Raw genomic sequence first — 22,960 nt, 5'->3', positions numbered from 1 at the left:
AAAAGAGATTGCTTGATTATAATTTTGAGAAGAAACTTCACCAATTAACCCAATACCTGTGAAATGCAAGATTAAATGAGGAGTGTTGCCCTGTCCTGTACCAGGCTAGCCAAAAAGAATCAGTATCACATCTGGGTCTTTTAAAACACGCTCTATGGAGACAAGAAGAACATGCTGCACAGAATCTTCTGCTGTGATCTAAATGCCCACATCCAAAATAAGCTGCTGCCATAAGAGCTCCTGAGTACACTCTAATCTTAGCAGGGCACAGGTGTAAAACCCTATGAGATGCACCAGCAGTGCCTGCGAGAGCAGTACAAACTGGACTAGAGAATTACTTGTGCTTTACAACATAAGACTGGAAGACAACAAACAAGCCATGAAGAAAACAAGTCCAGAACAAATAGTCTGCAAAACAATGCCCAAAAGTCAGTTGCATAATAAACCACTTAGCAAGTACTAGAAGCTTTCTTCCTAATCCATCTGTCACATGTTTTCATAGCTGAAAATAATTAACTGCTCACTATTGCTCAACAAGTAGGGGTTTATTTGAAATCACTTAATAACAGAAGACAAGATACTGACAATTTCATCTGGTGTCTGAAAACAGAACTTAATTGTCCTAATTTCTGTATTAGAGAGACCAGATTCAGGGGCAAGGAAAGAAAGGCTTTTAAGATGGAAGTTACGGTTTGGGTGGAAGAGAAATATAGAAGAAATTCAGAAGAAATTTGCTAAAGCATTGCATGGTGGTGTTTGATGATAAGAGAATAAGGCATTGACATTGGGCAGAAATATTTAGGGCACAATAATGCTTAAGTGTTAATGATATAGGGCAGAAATGCTTAGGTCTTAGTGACATTGTTTAATTTTAGGCCTCACTACTTTGTATAAATAATGCATGCCTTACTAACAATTATGCCCTTGAAGAGGAGTTAACAGATTGATAAAAGGGGAACATCCAGCCCAGAAGGTGCCAAAAGCTGGATGACTGCTGAAGAAGTATGAAGTTAACAAAGATCGAGGGTAACTAGCAAAAAGGTAAAGGCAGCAGGGGGAAATCACGACCACTGACCCCATTCAGAACCAAAAAGACTGCACCCCCAAAGCTTGCGAGTATGCGTAGTTAAGTAAGGAAGAAGTATACCTTTAAGAAAAGCGTGTAACGCAATGAACCAACCAGAATGTTATGAGTGATTTATTTGGTTTTGTAAGAGTATACAGTCCTTGTGATTCTGCTAAGCAGTGTGCCAGCTTTGTAGAATTATCACCTAGCACCTATTTCTGCACAAATATGCAATAAAGAAAATACCTCTGCTCTGTATCTATATTGGTGTATCTCACACCAGGTAAATGAACCCACTTTTGGGACAACAGTTTTGGCTACCCAGATGGGAGTGTGCTGACAGCCTTGCCTGGACAAACAGCATCATTCTGTCACTCTCTAATATGGATTCTAAAATATGTATGTATTAGCACTAAAAATGGAAAACAGATCATTAAACTTTTGTTGGGACTTATCAGTTCAAGTATATCTTTCCAGGTGAACTTAAGAACCGAAGAGTAATATATTGTCCCTATCCCTACTTCTCTCTTTGTGTCCCTGCAAAACAACATAGCCACTGCTGAATTTCACCCAGATACCATGCTCCTTTCTTCTGCTACAGCATGGTGGATTAGATCTCTTCAGGACCTTTTTAAAAAACACACATGGGTCTGAGCTTTGAAGTTCCTTTCCTTGAACTCTGAGATTTCCAGGAAGGACTTTCCTTTTGTCTCCGGAGGAATGAAAACAATGTAGCGTGCAGTGCAGTGCAGACACAGACCACAAGCAATGGGACATAGCAGAAATGTGCTAGACTTTTCTGAGGAGGAGTATCTCAAAATGTATTTTTCTGTCTTTCTCTCTATATATAATTGTATAGAACGGGGATCCACAGCAGAAAATAAGACAGGACTGAATACTGTGACGTTCTGCTCGCTTTCGCTTCAGGAATCGCCTTAGGGAATGATGCCAGAGTCTGGCTAAGGGGAATTACATCACATCTTTAGTCCCAGCTGTTCTCAGCTGAGGACAGAGGAGGAATATCAGTCATCCATGTCCCAGATTAGTTTCGTTCCAGCCTCACATCAGAAATTACCGTAGGCAACATGGAGGAAGTTTGGTTTAGAGGAGTTATGACAACCTTATTCATAAAGGTCCTACTCATGGTAGTGCTATCTTGTTGTGTGCCTGCAGCTTGCAATATTCCAGGCCCTGTCTCTTTTCATGGTCACTATCAGAGCCTCTTTCTTGCATAAAATACTACAAAGATGCGGGTGAGTGTTTTGCCTTGTGAACCTACCACAATGAATGGAAAGGCTGTTCCAACAAGAAATAGGTTGAACCAGAGCACAGAGCCACAAATCATGTAAGTAGCTGGCCGGGACATTTGATCAAAAACCTGTGTGTGCAGAATTCCTGTTACACCAGCTGGAAAAAGAAACGGCAAGAAAATTTGTAATACTGTTGACATTATATTAAAAACAAGAGAACACATGTTAACTAGTAAACCCAACATGAAGTATATGAGAACAGTAAATTATTATTCAGTAAATTATTCTCACTAGTCAACAATGCCAGAAGAAGTAGTAATAGGGATTAACTGCAATGGGGAAGTTTTAGGTTAAATATTAAGGACTTGTTAATTATTCAAACTGTCTCATGTTAGAATGGCTCCCAGCAAAGGTTTTGTAATCCACATTATTCTTAACAGGACCCAACTGGGAGAATGGTTTATAATTAATTCAACCCTATGGCACTGTAGGGACTAGGACAAGAAATTTCTGCCAACTCATGTAGCATGTGACACTGGCAGCTTGATTCTTTTCTTACCTGCCTTTCTTCAAACTCACGTAAACGAACAGAGCCTTGAATCTACTTACGCACTGCGCAAACATCTGCACACACACAGCCTATGTACTGCCCCTCCAAGCACAGAAGCTAATGGATTCTGCCAAGAAAATGCATGTTAGCAGGCTAACAAGTAGATGTGGAAATTGTGCTTCCAGCTATGTGCAAGCAAATAATCAGATGACATAGCTGTCAATCTCTAGTGTTGAAGTGAAGCATTAGAAATGCTGGTCTACAGTCCTAAAGGATTGGGTGCAAATCAAAACTTTGTTGTACTCTTAAGACAAAAATCACCTCCAAGTGCCACCACAAGATGGCTGTAAGGAGAAACAACACAGAGAATGGCACGGACTGTCCCTGCACAGCACTGACTTACCACGGGCATGCAAGCCTCCATGAAAGAGCTGAAAACTGCTGGCAGAAATTGCCTCATTCCTTTGAATGTGCTGTGGCTAAAGAAGGTCTGAGAGGTTCCATAAGCTGCTTGAACACATCACCAAGCCGCTGCAGTACCCAAAAGTTTCAGTGAAAGCACTGAGGGAACTGAGCTGGTCCGATTCCAAAGCTCAGAATGTAGGCGAAAATGCAGGCCATGCTGAGATAAGGCATCCAGCTAATCTGAGTCTACAGCCACAGAGACCAATGGAAAACAAGTGACGGAGCTTACACTTATTTGCCACCACTAAACATCCCAGCCCTATAAAAAGTAAGGCCCAGCTCCATTCTACTTAAATAACTAAGTTTGTTACCTGCTGGCTCAGAGCGACAATGAAGACAACGGCCCATCCTGTCATGAAGATATATCCCCTTAGGAGCAGTGCCCTCCAACCAGCGCAGTCTATGAACATGTTGTGCACAAAGTAACACAGTGAAATAAAGACAGAGATTTAACTTGTGTTTATATTTCCCACCTGCTCTCTCTTCCACTTCAATACTCCGTGCCTAGTTTGCTCTACAACTACTTTAAGGATGTTGTCCACTTCTTAGCAAAAAAAAAGAGAAGTCAAAGGAAAGAGTCTGCTGGCAGGAGCCAGGCAAGAAGTGTATTCAGGGAAGATGAGAATGTCCCAGCTGTAGCCTAAACTCCACCACCATCCATACTGACATGAAACAAGAGAGTTTTACACTTTTCAGAGATTTCAGACAATGATGACGATGTAGTGCCTGACAAAATACTTCTGCATTAACCTGTCTGGACATGAGTGCTGAGAGATTGCCTGGCTGCTGTGCATAAAGAGCTTCCTTGGCATGAAAAGCAATGTAAATTCCAAGTTTGTAATTAACAGCCTCCTCGCTGTCAACAGAGTCCACATGTCAGCAGAGTGCATTAAGAGTCTCATACAAGTGACAGACATGATCAGTTCACAGCTCCCTGTGCTGATTATAACATAAGGGATTTTGTCCTGAGGAATTCCAGTGTCTTGGAATACATAAGCTGCATAAGAATACATCTAGGGAGAGAAGAGAGGAGAAAGCAGTATAGGAAAATGTCTGAAAATACATCCCATTGTTTTTCCTGAAGGATCACACGGAGAATGACTAATGTGCTGTCATACAGGCTATTTTGGCAGCATCCCTCTGAATCTTGCCATAATGGGCAGGCGTACTTTGGGAACCAAGCATCTGAGGTTTGAAGATCTCCACAGGCAGAGCAGACCACTATTTGTTCTTCTCTTGCAGCAGGAATATTAAACCCAAGAGCTTGCACCCATGTCTTGCGATACAGTGCTGACGCTGATTGCTGTGTCTACCAGGTTGCTTACCGAATCATTCTGCATGGGACTGCTCAGCACAATGATACTCACCAGCTGCCACGTCAAAGCTAGATTTTGGAAGAGCTCCCAAGTGTTCTTTGCTCTCTGACCTTTACCAGCAGCCTGTTCAGCCAGCATCTCTCCAGCTCTGCACTCAGGTCACTGGTGCCTCTGAGCTTCTGCAGTGCTGCAAGGACAAGGGAAAGTCTTAACCTGAGCTTCACCTTCAGTTTGCCTGCTCTGCAGGGTGAAGGATCGAGCAGCAAGTGATGGCTGCAGAAAGCTGTAGCACAGAGTCTGTGATCACGATTTTGCTTTCACAGAGATGGCCAGTTGTGGTGCAGCCACTTGAAGAGTTTGGAGGAAAAGGAGTGCAAATCCCTCACCACTGTTTCACAAGAGAGTATTTCCAACCAGTGCCATTTCAGCACCCATGCTTCTGACTCAGATCTCAGGTAACTTCCCTGGGAAATGCAGACAATTAAGATGTTCTTGGTACACAGCACATATTTACCAGAAACTAATTCCAGCTGCTCTGTATACTGGGATTTGTATGCTACAAATCTAAGCAAATCCCTTAATATGAATTGGCTTCAGACTTGGTCCCGAGCTCTTCAACCAGCATTTACTTCACTTCGTAGTTACATACAAAACATATTTGCCATTGTGAACATGAGTCATATCTTTTGACCCTATCATTGAGCAAAAAAGTCTTTTGTAGGAAGATGCCTTTCAGTTACCTCAATGATCAAAAATACTTTAGATTATAGAATGTTCTTTAGTTTGGAAGGAGGAAATGATCATATTTGGTACTTATCTGGCACTTCCTACATGTAAAAGTTGTGGCACCATTCTCAAAACACTGGAACCCAAGTCTGTGCACAAAAGCAGGATGCAAAAAAGCGTACATTCATCTGTGTTCAGAACTACTGTTGTTGTTCATACAAACACATACCCAACCACCTCCTGGGCACTATTTTGGAGGGTAGCAGATAATGCAGTTAGAAACACTGATGGCACCACATATCTTGTACAGACCAAATATGGTCCTCTGGATTAGAAAAACATTATCCATATGACTAATGACACAGCCATGGTATTGGGCTTAAAGTTTTTATGTGCATCTAAGGAGGCTGGCAGAGTCACCGAACAGAATATTTGTCTTGGAAAAAAGTCTACATTTCAATCTGCTTTGGACTGAACATGCTGGACTGTATGTTAATAATATGCAATCAACTTTCTCACTATTTATCTGCCCAGTCAGCAGATCTCACATCCTCAGTGAGAGGCTAACAGTCACCCTAAACCCACAAGAGATGCAGAATTCTTCATCTCCATGGTCAGACAAGAGGTATCTGGGACTTTCAGGGAACTGAGGCAGAGCTGTGAGCTGGATCAGGGCAGGCACCACATTGCGAGCTAAAAGGAATAGCTGGCTCTCCTCCCCTCCTAGTAGCTGACTAGCGAAAAAAAAACAAAACAAAACATAATTTGCACAGTACATTTTATAACCTGGCAAGAGCCCAGCATCCTCTGCTGCATGTGGGCACTGGAAAAGAAAAAAAAGAGAGAAGTAGTAAAGAAAAAAAAAAGATAGAGGAAAGGTTTGATAAGTATAAACTGGGCTTCTTGCTCTGCATTACCTGAATCCAACAACCTGCCCCAGCACCAATTCCAGGGCTGTAAATGGTGCAGAGGTCAAAGCCACAGCTCCTCTGAGCTTTGGAGCACTTGGCGACAGATATATGGGCTGAATGTTCATGCTTATACCCAGGCAAGACAGACAAATGCTGACCTCAACTTGTAGACAGAGGCAATGAGGACAAACACAGTCAGCCACCCCTCGAGGTTGCCAGCTGGACTCGTCTGTTGCAGTCCATGTGATGACTGATCTACCTGTGCTTACTAGTTACCCAAACCTTCAATTTCACTCTTATTCATTGTATAAGCTACTAAACATACATCTCCATACTCATAAGTAGTACTGGGTAATGAAACTGAAACCTGCCAGGGCCTCAGTCCTATGGTCTTCTGAGCACCAAATCCAAGGTTGTAAGTGATGCTTCCCTCTAGCCCTCATTTTTGGGGAAAGAGCCACTTGTATGGATCATTATTTCATTGGAAGAACTTCTATAAAAGTTTTAATGTTGGTGCTCATGCTGGTGAGCGACTGATAACATTCTTACAAGCAGATAGGGATCGATTTTCAACTCAGTTTCCCCCAGGGCTCCCGTCCCTGCATGCAGAGTGCACATGTGCATTACACAAAAAAACCTGCCTGTGTATGCTTTAAAAAAAGGTCCTTAGGAGCAAAATCTAAAATCTGTACATACAACTTCCTCATTCATGGACATGTGTGTGGTCAGACTACAGGATTAATTGCTTTAATATCTTGGACCATTCCTATTTAAATTTCTTCTATTTCTAACTGATACTTGTTATCATGCTTGTCCTTTTACGTTTCTCATGTTGCCGTACCTGCATTCATGCCAGTAAAAAATCTGCTGAGCACGATCATTTCAAAGGATTTTGCCATTCGACTGAATCCTGACAAGACTGTGGCTATGATCACAAAGACATTGCTCAGCAGCAGGGGCGTCTTCAGAGAGAAAAGACACAGTTGTGAGCACATGTGTGCCAGGTTTAGTTATCAGATAAAACATTTCACATGGCAGATTCAACCAGCCATGCCTGGAAGCTCAAGGTGGGCTGCTCAGCTCTGCCACAGAACATCCTGGTTACCCAAAGCCCTACACGAGGTGCCTGTGTGCAGACGGCAGATCGGCAGTGTTGGTGTCTTGTTATGAAAAGAGCAATCAGCATTGACAGGTAAACTGCATGGCTGATACAATTAGGATCATCTCCAGCTACAGCATGACCAGAGCATGTCCCTGCAGTGTTGGCTTTAGACACACTGAAGGCACCATGCAGTTCTCACCCAGATTTGTGGCTCTTGCACTCACACAGTTTCTCATTTGAATGTAGAGGAGTATTCCTTCAGTAAGTCATGTGTGTTTTGGTCTGAAAATGTTAATTTGTTGAAACGTGCATTTTTCACGTAATAGTATGAAACTTTTGTCAGAAAGTTTTCATGTGTCCCAGGAGGAATTTCTGTCCAAAACCAGGAAAAAAAAGGAAAGCTCTATTGACCCATAATACCCAGTAATTCTAGTCCCAACTCACTGTCCTACCTACTCTTCAGAAGTGAGTCTTTTTTCCTCCTATTCATGATGGGATATGATTTTATTCCAAAGTAGTACAAGGTGAAATCTCTAAACTTTTCATTGGATAAGGAAGCCATACCCTTTCCAGATCTTCACAACCATGAAACAAGTGAGACATTGGAGATAGTCCTCCAGCCCCACCCCAAACCATAATGATGCCTGCTTCATCATGTAAGAGAAACAAAACAAAATGATACATAGAGAAAGCACACAGAGGAAAATCTTGCGGTCAAGGGAGAGGGGAGACAAAATCTAACTTCTTGTTAGTTTATGTTAGTAACACTAAGAGTGTTTTTTTTTCTGAAGAGAAGTGGGGATAGAGCTGTAGCTGAAAGACAGGTGAGGAGAGACATATTTTTAAGAGACTCAAGCACAGGGAAAAAAAAGCAACTGCGAAGATTTAACAAATACCTCCTGAAATACTCAGTAATACACAGCCTGTGAGACATGATGACCTGGGATGCAACACCATCTCTTTGCAAGCACCCTCTATTTTTCCAGTGTAATTCCCACCAATCCCCACAGTTCATTTTGAAGAAAAATCCTTGGTCTGTTCTGTCATGATTTCCTATTTAAAAGGATGGAAGAAAACTGGGCACAAAAGTGATGGTGATTATGTAGGTGGCTACTGTGACATGGAGTCGAGCTGAAATCCTTGTAGCGCTTCAGCCGGATCAGAATACGATGAGCAGGCAATGTGAGGAACAGAACTGTTCCCCATTGGGCTTTGAGACATGAAATACTGCCATATCAGGTAGTTTCTCCCTGCCGGCTCAGAATGTTAAAGGTAGACTGATCTATGACAGAAAACATTTTCATAATTTTTAACTACAGTGGGTATTGTGCTGTAGGGCTCATAATTACTCATGGACTAATGGACACTGCAAAGCTTACATTAAAATCCAGCACCTTTTTACCTTCCCGACATGATGGGCTTGGGACCAGCAGCAACAGCCCCAGTGAGTCCTCCCAGAGGGTACGCAGGGACAGTAGAAGATCACAACAATAGTATCGCCTTGTTCTCAAGGGGAACGCCTGTGTGCTCCAGCCAGGTCTCGTTCATGAATATCTGGATGTACTGAGAGGAAAGGACAGTGATGCGTAACCATGACTTAGAGATGAAGGACACTGAGAAAGCAAGAGCTTGCTCATTAACATATCTGTTTACTCTGTGTTCACACCTCCAAACCTTTGGCTGAAAATGGCCTCCAGTTCTTAGATGCATTTTTAACAGAGGATTAAGAGTACAGAACTATAGCTGTTGAAAAGTTGTTCTTGGTTTGTATCTGTACGCAGCTACCTTGGATAATTTAAAAATGTATTTCATGGGTCCAACTTTTAATTTAAGGGCAAAAGTCAATTTCAAAGGATGCAGGTTGGAAAATTTTAGATTTGCTAGCAGTTGAAATGAAGCTTTTGAATAAATTATTGTGACACAAGGTCCTGCTCAGGGGTGGTTCTTGACAACAAAGCCCTGTACCTCAGATGTGAATTACAGAAGGGAACAGCACATCCTTCCCTTCTCACCCTCAGTATTAGCACACTGCATATTTTCAGTGGCAGACCACTGTTTATAGCCAGAGTGAGGACACTAAGGAAGTGTCTGTCTCAGGAGGAGGTTCTCAGACTAGCAGTACTTACTGGTTGGAGCACTGATGATGGAGATGTTGTAACCATATTGGAAAGTGCCTCCAATCCTAGCAGCACATATTGTCAGGATCAGAATCTTGCTCTGAAGCTGAGTAATATGGGTAGAAAATGGATGGCTTCTTGCACAGAATAAAATGTCTCAACAGACATTTGGTCCATGCACACTTTGAGTGGTGTGAAGAGAAGATCAGAACAGGCTACGAATGCTGTAAAATGAGAGGTGCCAAAGATGGAAAAAAACCCCAGGTTTTTAAACCATCTCCCTCCACTGCAGAATAGTATTAGTAATTCATTGCATTCATGAAGAATTTGGAACTGCTTTGGGGCAAAGGCCTACAAGTGTCTTGTAGGCCTTGTTTAATATTTAATGTGTATGCTTGCAAAAACTCAGAGCAACAACAGTAAATACTGGTTTAATTCAATTCATTAATTCAATTCATTACAAAAACCTGTACTCACATGATGAATATGACCCCACTGACCCTGAGAAGACCTTAGATAACCCAGTGCTGGGGAGCTCTTTCTGCTCTACCTGCTCATTTTCTTCTTACAGAGCCACCTACCAAAGAAATTGAAAGTTTTGCCTAGTCTCCCAATAGCTCTAAAATCACAAATTCAAATAATCTTAGATTTTGCCTTTCCTCAAAGCCTTTTCTTGTAAACAACTTCCATACCAGCCTGAAACAGGACGTTCTCGCAGGACAGAAATGAAGCCAGACTGTTCCAACCCTGCAGCAAGAAGAGGCTGAGCTCTCTCCCGTCCCAGTTAAAAGCAGGTATGTTTCACTTGCTTGCACTTCCCTTGGCTTCCCTGTGTTGTTACTGAGACCTGAGCTAAGGCTTGCGCACCTGGTAGCTCTGCTCTTCCCAGTTACTCTATTTCTCCAAGTGAGAGAGATTTTCTCTCCCTACAATAGCACATTTCTTGTTTTTTAATCACAATGCCTAGGGATGTAACACTTCTCCTGCTCATTTCCCTGCTTTTCGTTATGAAGTACATCCCCTATCAGGTCCTGTATCACAGAGTTTTTTTGTGGCCATGGGCTGAGGGAAAATGGTTTGCTTCTCCCTTCAGGAATCACCAAACAGTTCCATGCTCAGGGCCCAGCTGTATTTACAGGATGACCTTCCCAAACCTTCCTTAGCACCCGGCTTTCGCACTATTGTCCCAGCCACAGTGGTGGTGTGCAACTTCCCAGAGAGCCATTAGTCTGTCAGCTTTCTCCCGAGGACTATGATGAGGTGGACAAATAATTCTGCGAGAACCTGATAGTACTTACACAGCCTTATAAAAATTAAAAATAAAAAATTGATCTGCCAACAATAATAGTAAAATAGATGGGTTTTTACCAGTCTCTGCAGTTTGTTCATCCTCTTTGGTAAGTTTTCCTCTGTCCGCGAAAGACTCTGCTACTCTTAGCAATGCTTTAAAGGATTATTTAAATCTCCAGCATAGGAATGTGTATTTAGTCACCTATTACATTAGAATAAGACACTTGGCAGGTATTTTGCTAGCTGATGTGCATTCTCAAAGCAGGGCTGCATGTTCATTAGCAAGACACCTCAATTAATTTGTTGGAAGTGCATGACAGTTTGGAGAAATGATTCTGCAAAATCCAGAGCTGTCTAAATCCTCTTGAAGGCCAGTGTGGTTTATGGCATAAATTCTCTCAAAGCATCTGGCACAGTTGCCCAGTAGTGATGCTGTGAAAAGCTGGAACAGAAGACTCAATAGTCAGAACACTATTAAGCAGGTACTCTTTATTACGGTGCCGGGAACACGGGGGATCTCACAGTATCCTCTATCGTGGCTTCTCCAAAACTTGGGCCAAGCATTATTGTCACAATTCCAACGAGTAGGTCCTACCCCATATAAAGGGAGTCTCATATCACCTTTTGGTAAGGCAGTACAATCCTTAGCTCCCGTGGCATTCGCTGTCATCTGAATTGCATTGTAATAGATGTTCTCACTCCAAGTGTTCACTAATAAGCCTAAGTTTAACAAAGTTACCGCCACAATCAGTAGTTTCAAACCGCCAGCCTTTTCAACCATCCATCCTGGTTTAGCAGCTTTCTTCACTCAAGAATAATGGATCCAGGCCGGTTGTCCTTGATTCTTGATTGCAGTAAAAGTGGTCAGCAATACCTGGTAAGGTCCATTCCACTTCTTTCTCAGTGGATCACCTGAAAAATTCTCTTAATATAAACCCAATCTCCAGGGCTAAATGGATGGATCAAGTGATCTAACCCTTTAGCCCTGGTACCCAAAACATTTTTACTAATTTTTTCTAATAGTTTTCCTAAGGATATAACATAATTCTCTAGATGCCAATTTCCCAGCTGGTTCAAATCTTCCCCTTGATATTTAGCCTGATATGGTGTCCCATATAGCATCTCAAAAGGGCTCAGATTTTCTTTGGTTCTAGGTTTTACACGTATCCGAAGTAGTGCAATAGGCAATGCATGGTACCAATATAGGTTTGCTTCTTGGCATATTTTTGCTGTGTGTTGTTTTATCATGTCGTTCATCTTTTCTACTTGCCCACTGGCTTGTGGTCTGTAGCGCATATGTAACCTCCAATCGATTCCTAATAGTTTGCTGACCTGTTGCACTGCTTCTGCACGAAATGTGTCCCCCTATCTGAGGAGATAATTGTTGGTACCCCAAACCGAGCTATTATTTCATTTAATAATACCTTAGTTACTTCCCTTGCTTTATTTGTTCTACAAGGGGAATGCTTCTGGCCAACCTGAAAAGGTATCCGTGAGTATTAATAAGTACCTGTACCCTCCTTTTCTTGGAAGTTCAGAGAAATCAGTTTGCCAATGTTCTCCCGGCACGCTTCCCTTCCCATTACTTCCTAATTGTACCTGGTTACCTGTATTGGGGTTATTTTTAAACATGTTTCACACTGTTCGGTTACTTGTCAGACTGTAGTATACAAATTTTTCCCCTATTAATTTCTGATTTAAAAATTTCTGCAGGCAGTCTGCTCCCCAATGTGTCCTATTGTGTTCTTTAACCACCCCCCCATATCTGTTTAGCAGTGATTATAATTCTGCCATCACTTCAACAGGCCCATCCCTGGAATGGAACTTGTCCTCGTAATCCTTCTATTAATTGTTCATCAGCTTTAGAATACTCAATATTTTTTGGTCATTCAGGTTTCTATTTCTGTTATCTGGAATTAAGACCAAAATCTCTTACATTCTCTCTGCTGCCTGTTTAGCTTCAGAGTCAGCCAACCTGTTACCTCTTTCCTGGTCAGTGTTACCCTTCAGGTGTCCTCGGCAGTACACGATGGCAACTCTTGTTGGTAGTTGAACGGCTTCTAACAGGTGAAGGATTTCCTCAGCGTATTTAATCTGCTTCCCTTGCACAGTTAGTAGTCCTCGCTCCTTCCAAATTGTCCCATGAGCGTGGACAACTCCAAAGGCATATTTGGAATCTGTCCACATATTTATCTTTTTTCCTTTTGCTAACTCCAGAGCCCTAGTTAGGGCAATAGTTTCAGCCTTTTGAGCTGATGTTCCAGCAGGTAGTGACTGAGACTAAACTACTTTGTCTGCTGTTGTCACCACATACCTGGCCTTTCGAACACCTTGTCCGACAATCACAGAATCACAGAATCACAGAATGGTAGGGGTTGGACGGGACCTCTGTGGGTCATCTAGTCCAACCCTCCTGCTGAAGCAGGGTCACCTAGAGCAGGCTGCACAGGACCTTGTCCAGGTGAGTCTTGAATATCTCCAGAGAAGAAGACTCCACAACCTCCCTGGGCAGCCTGTTCCATCCATGAACCAGGAGTCCTGTGCATCTTCCAGGGGTTTCTCTTTCAAATCTGGTCTGCTGGAGTACACAGTCTCTATGGTTTCTAAGCAATCATGTACCGATGGTTCAGAGATTGATCCGCTGAGAAAAGAAGCTGGGTTCATAATATTAGCTACTACAATATTAATATACGCTGATTCAATTAGAATAGCCTGGCATCATGGACATCAGGATGGAGAAAGCCAGTAGTTCCCTTTTTGTTCCAGTACAGCTGATACTGTGTGTGAGATCAGTACTGTGATCTTTTGGCCCAAGGTGAATTTTTGGGCTTCCTGAATAGTCAAGACCACCGCCGCCACAGCTCCCAGACATCCTGGCCATCCTTTGCCTACTTCATCCAGTTGTTTAGAAAAGTAGGCTACAGCTCTTTTGTAGGGTCCCAGCCGTTGAGCTAGGATCCCCAGAGCTATGCCTTGTCTCTCATAAGAAAACAGCCAAAAGAGTTTAGTAACATCAGACAGGCCCAGAGCTGGGGCGTTGATCAGTTCTTTAAATCCATAACCGGCACCAATCTGTCAGTCCCAGAAAGGTCCTGAGCCCTTTTACCATCTGACAGAGCGGAGTCCTGCAGATGGCTGCTTTCCGTTCTGTTCCTAGTTCTCTCTGTCCTCCAGACAGCTTATATCCAAGGTAAGTTACCTGTTGCCGCACCATCTGAGTTTTCTGTTGAAAGACTTGATACCCACTTAGTCTCAAAAAGTTTAACAAACTGATGGTCCACTGTATGCAGTCAGGTTTTATTTCAGTTGCTATTAATAAATCATTGATGTACTGTAAAAGGGTTCCATCTCTGGAGGGAGGGTTCCATGCTTCAAGTTCTCATGCTAGTTGATTTCTAAAGATTGTTGGGCTATTCTTAAAACCTTGGGGTAACACTGTCCAGGCAAGCTGGGTTTTTCTACCCGTGGTAGCATTTTCCCACTCAAATGAAAATAAATTCAGACTTTCCTTGGCTAAAGGCAGGCAGAAGAATGCATCCTTTAAATCCAATATCGTAAACCATACTTGCTACCACAGGGTGTATGTCCCTAACAATCTTATTCACTTCGCTTAAATCCTGTACTACCCAGTAAGTTCCATCTGTTTTTGTTTTGGTGGTTTTTTTGTTTTGTTTTGTTTTTTATTTTACTGATATAACATGAGTATTGTATTCTGATTCACACTCCACTAGTAGTCCATACTGTAAAAAGTTACCTTGTTTCCCCTCTTTTTGATTTTGTTTTTCTGTTGCTTAACTTCTTAGAACTTTTTTGCTTTTTTTTTTCCTTTTTTTTTCCTTCATTTAGAGCAGCAGCTAGCAAAGCAGCTTGTAACTTGATACCTTTCTGTTCTAATCACTTTACATAACCCTTCATAAAATGTCTGGATTTCCTTTTTTTTTTTTATTTTCAGTACCGTGTTAAACTTTTCATCTGCTATACTTTTTACTTGTCTACAAAACCGCATCAATTCTAACAGCATATCATAATTCAATTAATTGTTTGTGAGGGCATCACCTCCCTCCGAAGATCATGTTACAATAAAATAACTTCTCCACCGATGGGTTAACACAACACACACACACACACATCCTAGCAGGGATCTTTTAAAATCCTTCTGTTTACAAACCGTATCACCTAAGTACAACAATATATACAGGCAAACGACTTCAGTTAACATGTTTTTATATATATACATAGAGCTCTTTCAAAACAATATATACAGTATATTTAATACGTACCCCAAAACCAGAGTCCCGAAATGATCTATCAATGCCAAATAACTAGAGAACTTGTAACCCCACAATATCTACCAACTTGTAAGTATTTTAAAACCAATCCCCAAATTCCCAAGTGAATTCCTAAATCATGCCGATTTTCTTTAAGCAAACCAAACCCCATACATTATTAAGATGTTGTTGAGTGAGGGGTCTCCCCCTGCTTTTCCCAGTGTTTCCATATAGATCCTGGGAGAGACTCTCAAAATCCTCCCCCCCCCGTGGGAAGACCCTGCACTGATACTTAAGAAATCATAAACCACGGCCCCGATGAATCAGAGTTCAAATACAACAGTCCCAAGTCAAAAAACGGAAATCAGCAGAACGTACAAAACGTACGTGGTGGTGGTTTTTTTTCTTTTTTTCAATTTTTCCTCTTTTGACTTATTTGTCATTCACACAGAGGCTTCATACACAGTCACACAATCTTTCCAATGTGCTAGAATACATCCTAAGGGGCTTTTCTTTAAAATGCCACTGCTTTGCTGTCCCCCATTTTACTGTGTTGATTCTATACTTCTGCAACAGAGACACAGTTACTAGGTATTTATGCTATGTTAACATACATATTAATTACATTTCCAATAAATGCTTATCATAGTAATGTTTTTTCCGAGAACTCATTGATAGGTGTTAGTCTTGAGATCATCTTGCAGCCTCCTTATCTCTGTAGTTTGCATACCTGTTCTCCCAAGGCCCAGCCGCCTAAAGGTATCCCTTATCTTGTAAGCATCCCAATTATTCACAAAGAACCAAGACCTATTTTGGTTGTGCAATGATTCTGACCACCTAACCTGATAACATCCCCTACATGTTACATTTGTTACATTCACAGTTATCAGTAGTGTTTGTCTGATTGAGTGTGATCAAAGCAGAAGTAAACTACAGCGCTTTTTTCTGACTGTATTTGTCCTGAAACCCAACCTAAGATCTGAGAGACAAACCAGACTATTTCCCTTGGTCCTGTCCCTTGGACAGGAATGAACAAATCCCCAGTCTTTCAAATCCCTTGTTATGCCAAGCCCTTTCGCCGTACTCCTGTCTGTGTCCTGGTGATATACAGGCAATCCAGCTGTTGCTGACAAGGGACTGTATGCTGATACACCAAAGGCTGCAGTCCTGTTCTCTCTCCATAGCCTGGCATAGAGCAAACAGCAACACTTAGAGCACTCGGTTTTGTCATGGAACAATCATCTCTTTGACTTTCATTTCAGAGGAGGCAGAGGGCTTTGCTTTTACATATGCTGTGTGACTTCTGCTTCTACAGTGCATAATACATAATACATATTGCATTATATATTAAAGTGTATATGCATAATATGTAATATATCTACATAATATGTAGTGTTGCAGGTAAACCTAGTCCTGAGGTGGGCATGGGAGAGTAGGCTGCTGGGGGAAGAACGAGTATCTGATCAAAACGTTCTCAGTTTGTTTTGAGTTGTCACACCCTCTTGCACAGCATTATCCTCCTGTTCTTTAAGCCTTGTTCTCCCTACGACCTCGGAGGGCAGACAGCAGAGCCCTTTGGAGGGCAACCTGGGCTGATTGTACTAAGGACTGTAACTGGTTTTGTGCTTAGGAGGTATTGATCAAGGAATTAACTGAGCTTTAACCATAGTTGTTCATAGAGGCATGGTGGAGGAGCCTTCGAACGATGGATTTATGTCACACCCTGGCAGTACAAAATTGAAACTCTAGGTTTTTTTAATATCTTGGTTAAAAATTAAATAACTTTATGCAGCACTACCCCTAGCCCTGAGAGGCTCCAACTAAATTCCATTGAGTCAAAAAGGGTTCATCCCACTGTAATAGTGGCTTCTTCAGTGAACTTTCATCTTTGTCTTTTGGCTTATCTTTCACTAGCGTGTGAGTTTTATACTCTTCCCTTGCTAACATCCATCACTTAATCAGAACAGAGTAGCTGACAGGCCTTGTGTAACGGGTTTGGCTCATGTGGTAGTTGCTTGTTGTTCCAGAAATAGTTCCCTTTGCCGTGTAAGCTACAGAAGACAGCAAGGTAGTAGTAACAGCAATGACAGTCTCTCTTCTTCCTGTAAAATAGAAAGGCACTCCCTGGCAACGAGAAATGGTGTATCCTTATGAATCCTAGAGGTGGGGCCCAGTGGAGATGGAGGCATATTACATTGCCAGCAATAATAGCAAAGCTGCTGTTTCACATAGTATCTGGCCTTTAAGAATAATCATGGTATTTTAACATACTTTCATCCTGCAGAGTGCAATTTGTGAGCGGCCTGACAAATTTCAAAGCACTCAAGTGAAACTTTTTTTTTTAAATGCCTCTTTCTCCTTAGTCAGGTTTGACTACACCCAGACAGAAACATAAACCTGTTCCACATGGCAGAACGATTCTCTTACGGATGTGTAAGCAAGGATGTGGTGCTGCATCAGCTGCAGCCACTAAGTGGCAGGAGAAGTAACAGGATTGCCTGTATTAGGCTCTGAATCCAACAGGCCGCAAGTTTGCTGCCTGTGGCGTGTGGCAGCGATCAGAACACTACTTCTTACAGCTTCCAAAACGGTAACTTGTTCACTGGGGAAACTGACACAACTGTGTGTAACTCTACAAGTTAGCAGCCACTGGTGTATAGTTTAGGTAGCATGTATCACGAACAGCAATGCATTCAAAAAGTAAACTCTAGTCTCTTCCTGCTGTCTATTCTGAATGAGACCAGGTTTGGGTAGATCTCTTCCAGGGAGAAAAACACATATTCCAAATTAGGCAAGAACTTTCTCCTTTTTCCTAGCATCTTATAAGCAGGGACCAACTAGTGCAGGTCTTTTTGCCCTCAGGTGATGGCGTACAGGAGCTTCAGCCTGTGGCTACCAGGTGGAGTGTCCCAGGTTGTTCTAGTCACTGAGATGTGTCATGGGAGCCTTTGAGGTAGATGGGGATTATTCCATTTCTAGATCCTTAGACAGAGGCCAACATGTCAAAGCGTATCTGTAGTTGGATAAGAGGCAAAACAATGCATCTCACCCAGGCAGTCTGGTCTCTATCCATTCCCTGGGCCTGATTACCATGCATCTGATGCACCTGTCTCATTTCTGTTGCAGTCAAACATAGAATATATCTTTCTGTAATGACCTGGCCAATGACTGCCTGATAAGACCATTGCATTGTCTTATTTATCCAAGGCAAATATGTGCACATTCTTCTGTTTAACAGAAGACAAAGGCAGTATGCATTACAGTCCAAAGAAAATCCTACAGGCACTGTACACCACTGCACATGTGCAGAACAAGAGAAAACTCATTCCTGGTTCTTTTATGTGGTGGTTAAACCAGAGAGCTTGCAAGCTGTACAATGAAGTGAAGCAACTGCCTATGGCAGTCTCTGGTCAGAGAAGGGAAATACTAGGTGAACTGATGGCAGCTCCAAGAGGTGGGTGAAGTTCTGCGGGTAAGCAGTGAAATGCTGTGGATAGCACAGGCTGTTCACAAGCCTCCCTGTTCCAGAAGGGGCATAAATTGGCTGTTGCTGTGGCTAGATCTGCGTGTGCAGCTGGCTAGCTGGAAGTGGGAGTTCCTAAAGCTTGTCCTCTGTCTTTTCTAGTAACAATCACCTCTTTGAGGAGAGGATGGATAGATTTTTTTTCTGCTACATAGCATCTATATGACTTGTGCTGTGGTGCTGACGGGTGTTCACATTGGTTGTTTCTAACAGGCTTCCTGCTGCACCTTAAAAAACCCAGCATTCCCAATGTTTGGTCCTTAGGATAAGTTCTCACAATTTCAGAGTTGCAGTTAGTGTAGATGAGAAATCTTCAGTCTCCAGCTCTGTCACCAGGGTACAACCACTGCACTGCAGTTACTCAAACTCCTGGCTTTGGGAGCCTTCACAGAAACCCGGCAGGCTTCCAGCACCCCCACGGGGACCTACCACTCTCCTCCCTCAAATACTTTTCCACTGAACCCAAACCTGTCATAATCAAGGTGAAATATGATGCCATGAGCATGGGAGAGTAGTTATTTGGAGTATGTGATGCCAGTCTTTGCCTGTAATTATCTGACTGCAGGAATAAGTAGTAATCCTGTCATTACGAAAGACCATCAACGCATGCTCTTTGATCTGCCAAGCACTAAGCAGTTCCTATGTTTTAGAGTGTTTTCACCCCAGGATCCTCTGGACCAACTGCAATTACACTGCAAGAGGAGAAAAGGGGCTCCATTTTCATCTACAAGGCTTGGATCTACAGGATGAAGTCTGCCTACAAACACTACACCGTAAATCATAGGAGAGGTCTGGAGCTGTACCCTGGCTGGTTGTTAGCTGTTTCCCAGGCTCTAGCCTGGTTATTTCTATAAACCCTTCTCTCTTGCCTGTAAGGACCATCACAGTAAAATACCAAATGCCTTGGTCTGCTTGTCCTGACTCTTGCAGGACTTGCTCAGAATACGTAACACAAATAACATAATCTACAAACAAGCAGCTTTCTCAAGAAACAGCCAGCAGTTCTGCTGTTTTTATGGTGAAAGCAATGTTTATGGAACTTAGATGCTAAAACAGATTTTCTTTGTAGGAAATCAGTGCCCTGTTGTGACACCATTATTCTATTCACTAATGTTCCTTAGAAAAAACCCACAATTTATGTAAGTTCAAAACACTGTATAAGATCTTCAGGAAATGAACTTCATTGCAGAGGTTTCTCAGGGCAGTGACCCAATGCTGACAGAGCTTCTGCTACCACACAGAGTCACTGGGATGCTTTCCAGACCAGTGGAGATACATGGGAGCTGAGGACACGAGCTCCGAGGACACAAGGGCTGATACTGTGAAGGGAACTAGCTGCTTTTCCTTGCCAACTAGAATTTTTGGATGTCAGAAGAATGGCTGTATGTTCTGTGCGTTGGATCAGCAGTCTGCATTTTCATCCTCCTGATAAGCAATAGAGTTTCTCTGGGAAAACTGAGAGCGCCTAAAATACTAAAAACAATTGAAACATCCTTTCCTTAGTCCATTGTGAGCTGTAGGTCATACTGTGGCTGAACCATTCCCTTCCCTTCCTTCTTTGTATCAGACGCTGATGCAGGCAGTTAGTTGAAACTGGGTGACCTGAAGGCCAGAGGGAATGAACTGCTTGGCTGAACAAAATCTCTGTTGCTGCGTGCAAGAGAAGAGCGTTTAGACTCTGCCAGACAGCAGTAAGTGTCGCTAAACGTTCCCGTCAGAGGACAGGAAAATACGTGCAGCCATGTTGGAATGTCAGACTCCTCCTGATTTCTTGTTTAACACTCCCTTCAGACAGAGCTTTTCATTGGAGCTGTCCCCTGGCTTATTGAGAAGCACCTGGACTAGGACACATATTCCTGCATCTGGTGAAAACCGAACTACAAATAACATTTCTGACTCCTTGTAGGGGTCTTCAACAGCTGATGGCATGCTCAGTTGTACGTGCTGAGCTATTGTGAGCTGAGCATAGACATCTTTTTATAAGAAACAAGCATTGTTTTTCATTTCTCTTGTTGATTTGGCCACAGTGCTTATGAAATGAACATTACAAAATAAAGGCCCTTGAAGGATATTCCCCACTGACAGCTGTGGGAGGTGACCTATGGTGTAGAGGACAGATCACAAGGCAGAAGAATTTAACAAGAATGATTAAGCACTGGAAAAAAATAACTGTGCAAAGAGACAGACATTTTCTCGCTTGATGTCTTCAACTCATGATCAGAAGCTGTTTTGGAAGAAATGCTTTATTTGGATATGTGATCAGGCTCTGCTCAAGGCGATTTAGGTGAGATGATCCTTCTCATGACATGCCACAGGCAAAGCTATATTTTTGAACTAAAATAATAGGAAATAAAAATAACATCAACTTGGATTTACAGCAAACCCTGTGCAAACCACATGTCCTTGGAGGGCTGAGCTCTAAGTGCTATCTTTAGTTTCTTCCTAACAAATAAATTCAAAAATCCATCCAATCCTGTATGATTTACTTTCTCCAGACTTTAGCCATCACACTGTAGAGTTAGCTGATTTGGGACAGTGTGGAGTCCTGGCTGGACGAGAGGGGACATAGTTTGGTGCGCTGAGCAACCCAGGTTCTGATCCGGAGGTGAGCCTTGGGAGCGGCTGACACGGAACCCTGCTGGGAAGGCAGAGCGACGAGCTCGGGACACTGGAGCAGGGGGAACATCACCGTTTCCTGCCACACTGTCACTTCCTTCCTGCCACATTGCTGTTTCCTGCCACAGTACTGTTTTCACTTCGAGATGCAGCTCTGCACCAATCACAACGAGTTGCAGTAGTTTTGCCTATATATGGGTTGGGGTTTTAACCATTCAGATGCTGTAATAGTTTTGCTATATAAACCTTGTTTTGCTGACTAATAAAGCTGTACGATCATACTCATATTGGGGTCACATCGTTACAACGGTCCGTTACCCACACCTACAGGACAGGAAATCCTTCAATGAGGAGAAAGAATTTATATATGGCCATAAAACATTGAAAAGCAAACATTTCAAATGCCTCTGGCAATTATGATTACACAGCTTATATATGCACAGTGAGTTCATGGAGTCTTGCTTCCAAAACCGGAGCAGAAACTCTTAGCGACTACTCTGTGGTGGATCTGGAGCTCTTGGCATCTGTTGTCCATGCCACCGAGGACAGAGTCTGAGAGACAAAATAACCTTCCAGTAAGGTCCCTCTGGCTGTTGTTGCTCACCTGTAGGGGAGCTCAGTGCTGCTCTTTCTGAATCTGCTCCTAGTGCCAGCGCATCATTCATGCAGCAATCTCTTCCGCACCGGGGCTAACAGGGACCTCAGCCATGGCATGTCCTGGGGAGCATGAGAGTGGGTGAGACCTTGTATAGAACCTGCATAGTCTCATACCCTGGTGAGGGAAGTCTCTCAGAGTGGGGGGGGGGGCGGTGGGTATCTTTGTTTTCAAATGAAGAACTGAGACCCTACTGCAGGGGGATGGAGCATTACTCCAGCCAAGGGGCCTGGGGTTAGGTGGCCAGGGAATGAACTTTCTCTGTTGTGTGCCCTACAGCCCAGCTGGAGGAGGTGCCTATGTATTGTCAGGACAGGTATGACTTGTCACAGTAGGACACATTGCAAAAACTCATCAGCTGAATTTACAAATAAAAAGCCAATGGCATTAAAGAGCAGAGGGCACTTGTCACCCGCTGGGCGCTCATCAAGTGCGTGACTGGGGCCTGGTTTCCTGCCCCACCAACTGCTCACAGGGGTGAGCACCCCCCCCTTCCCCCCCCCTCCCCCCCGGCAAAGGCGCCGATACTCATTAGGGCCCGTGCTGACATGACACACAGCTGCCTTCATCCCGCAACCCGGGAGGGGGCTGTGCTGGGCAAAATGGGAGCTGCTGCCTTTAAACAAAGCATCTGTTTATTCTTGAAACAATTAGTGAGGGCAGTTAGACCTTGAACTCGTTACTGAGCCCAAAACAATTGCAATAAAAACAACTTCCAGATGGGCTCAAAAGGAGCTGTTTTTGTCTTTACTAAATTAGAATGGATTCCATGTCTTCAAGTTCCTCTGGCATTTATGGACAGGAAACATGAATTACACACAATAATTTACTACAAATACTACAACAGCCCATTTATCTTTGCTTATGTGCATTCTTGAGGTTTATGTGGTGTTTAACTCATGGGGAGAGTTAATAGCTTTTTTTTGTTGTTTTCTAACTCTTTGCTATTTTGGTTTGCAGAAACTGAGACACGAAGCTGTTGAGTTTCTGTTGCAGGGTTAAGCTTACCTGCAACCCCAGGCAAATGCTTGCATGCTCCCTAAAATCACCCCAGAAATGTGGAAAACGAAACCAGAGGTAACAGGAGGGTCCAGGAGCGGCCTGT

At 42.8% G+C, this 22,960-nt stretch overlaps 1 protein-coding gene across 1 annotated transcript; it reads right to left on the bottom strand.

Moving 5' to 3' along the window:
- Positions 1-1,661: 1,661 nt before the first annotated feature.
- SLC2A11 (solute carrier family 2 member 11) lies at positions 1,662-10,892 on the bottom strand. Its single transcript, XM_009933217.2, is given in 16 exon segments — positions 1,662-1,697; positions 1,699-1,803; positions 1,806-1,865; positions 2,346-2,478; positions 3,447-3,517; positions 3,643-3,744; positions 4,234-4,344; positions 4,657-4,790; positions 4,793-4,834; positions 5,959-6,107; positions 6,291-6,419; positions 7,128-7,250; positions 8,789-8,949; positions 9,051-9,052; positions 9,513-9,609; positions 10,872-10,892. Coding segments are annotated over 16 exon segments (1,476 nt in total).
- Positions 10,893-22,960: the final 12,068 nt, after the last annotated feature.

This window comes from Opisthocomus hoazin, chromosome 13, assembly GCF_030867145.1.
Source record: "Opisthocomus hoazin isolate bOpiHoa1 chromosome 13, bOpiHoa1.hap1, whole genome shotgun sequence".
Classification (NCBI taxonomy): domain Eukaryota; kingdom Metazoa; phylum Chordata; class Aves; order Opisthocomiformes; family Opisthocomidae; genus Opisthocomus; species Opisthocomus hoazin.
Note: the sequence above shows the minus strand (reverse complement) of the source record. Positions and strands in the feature narration are given on the sequence as shown.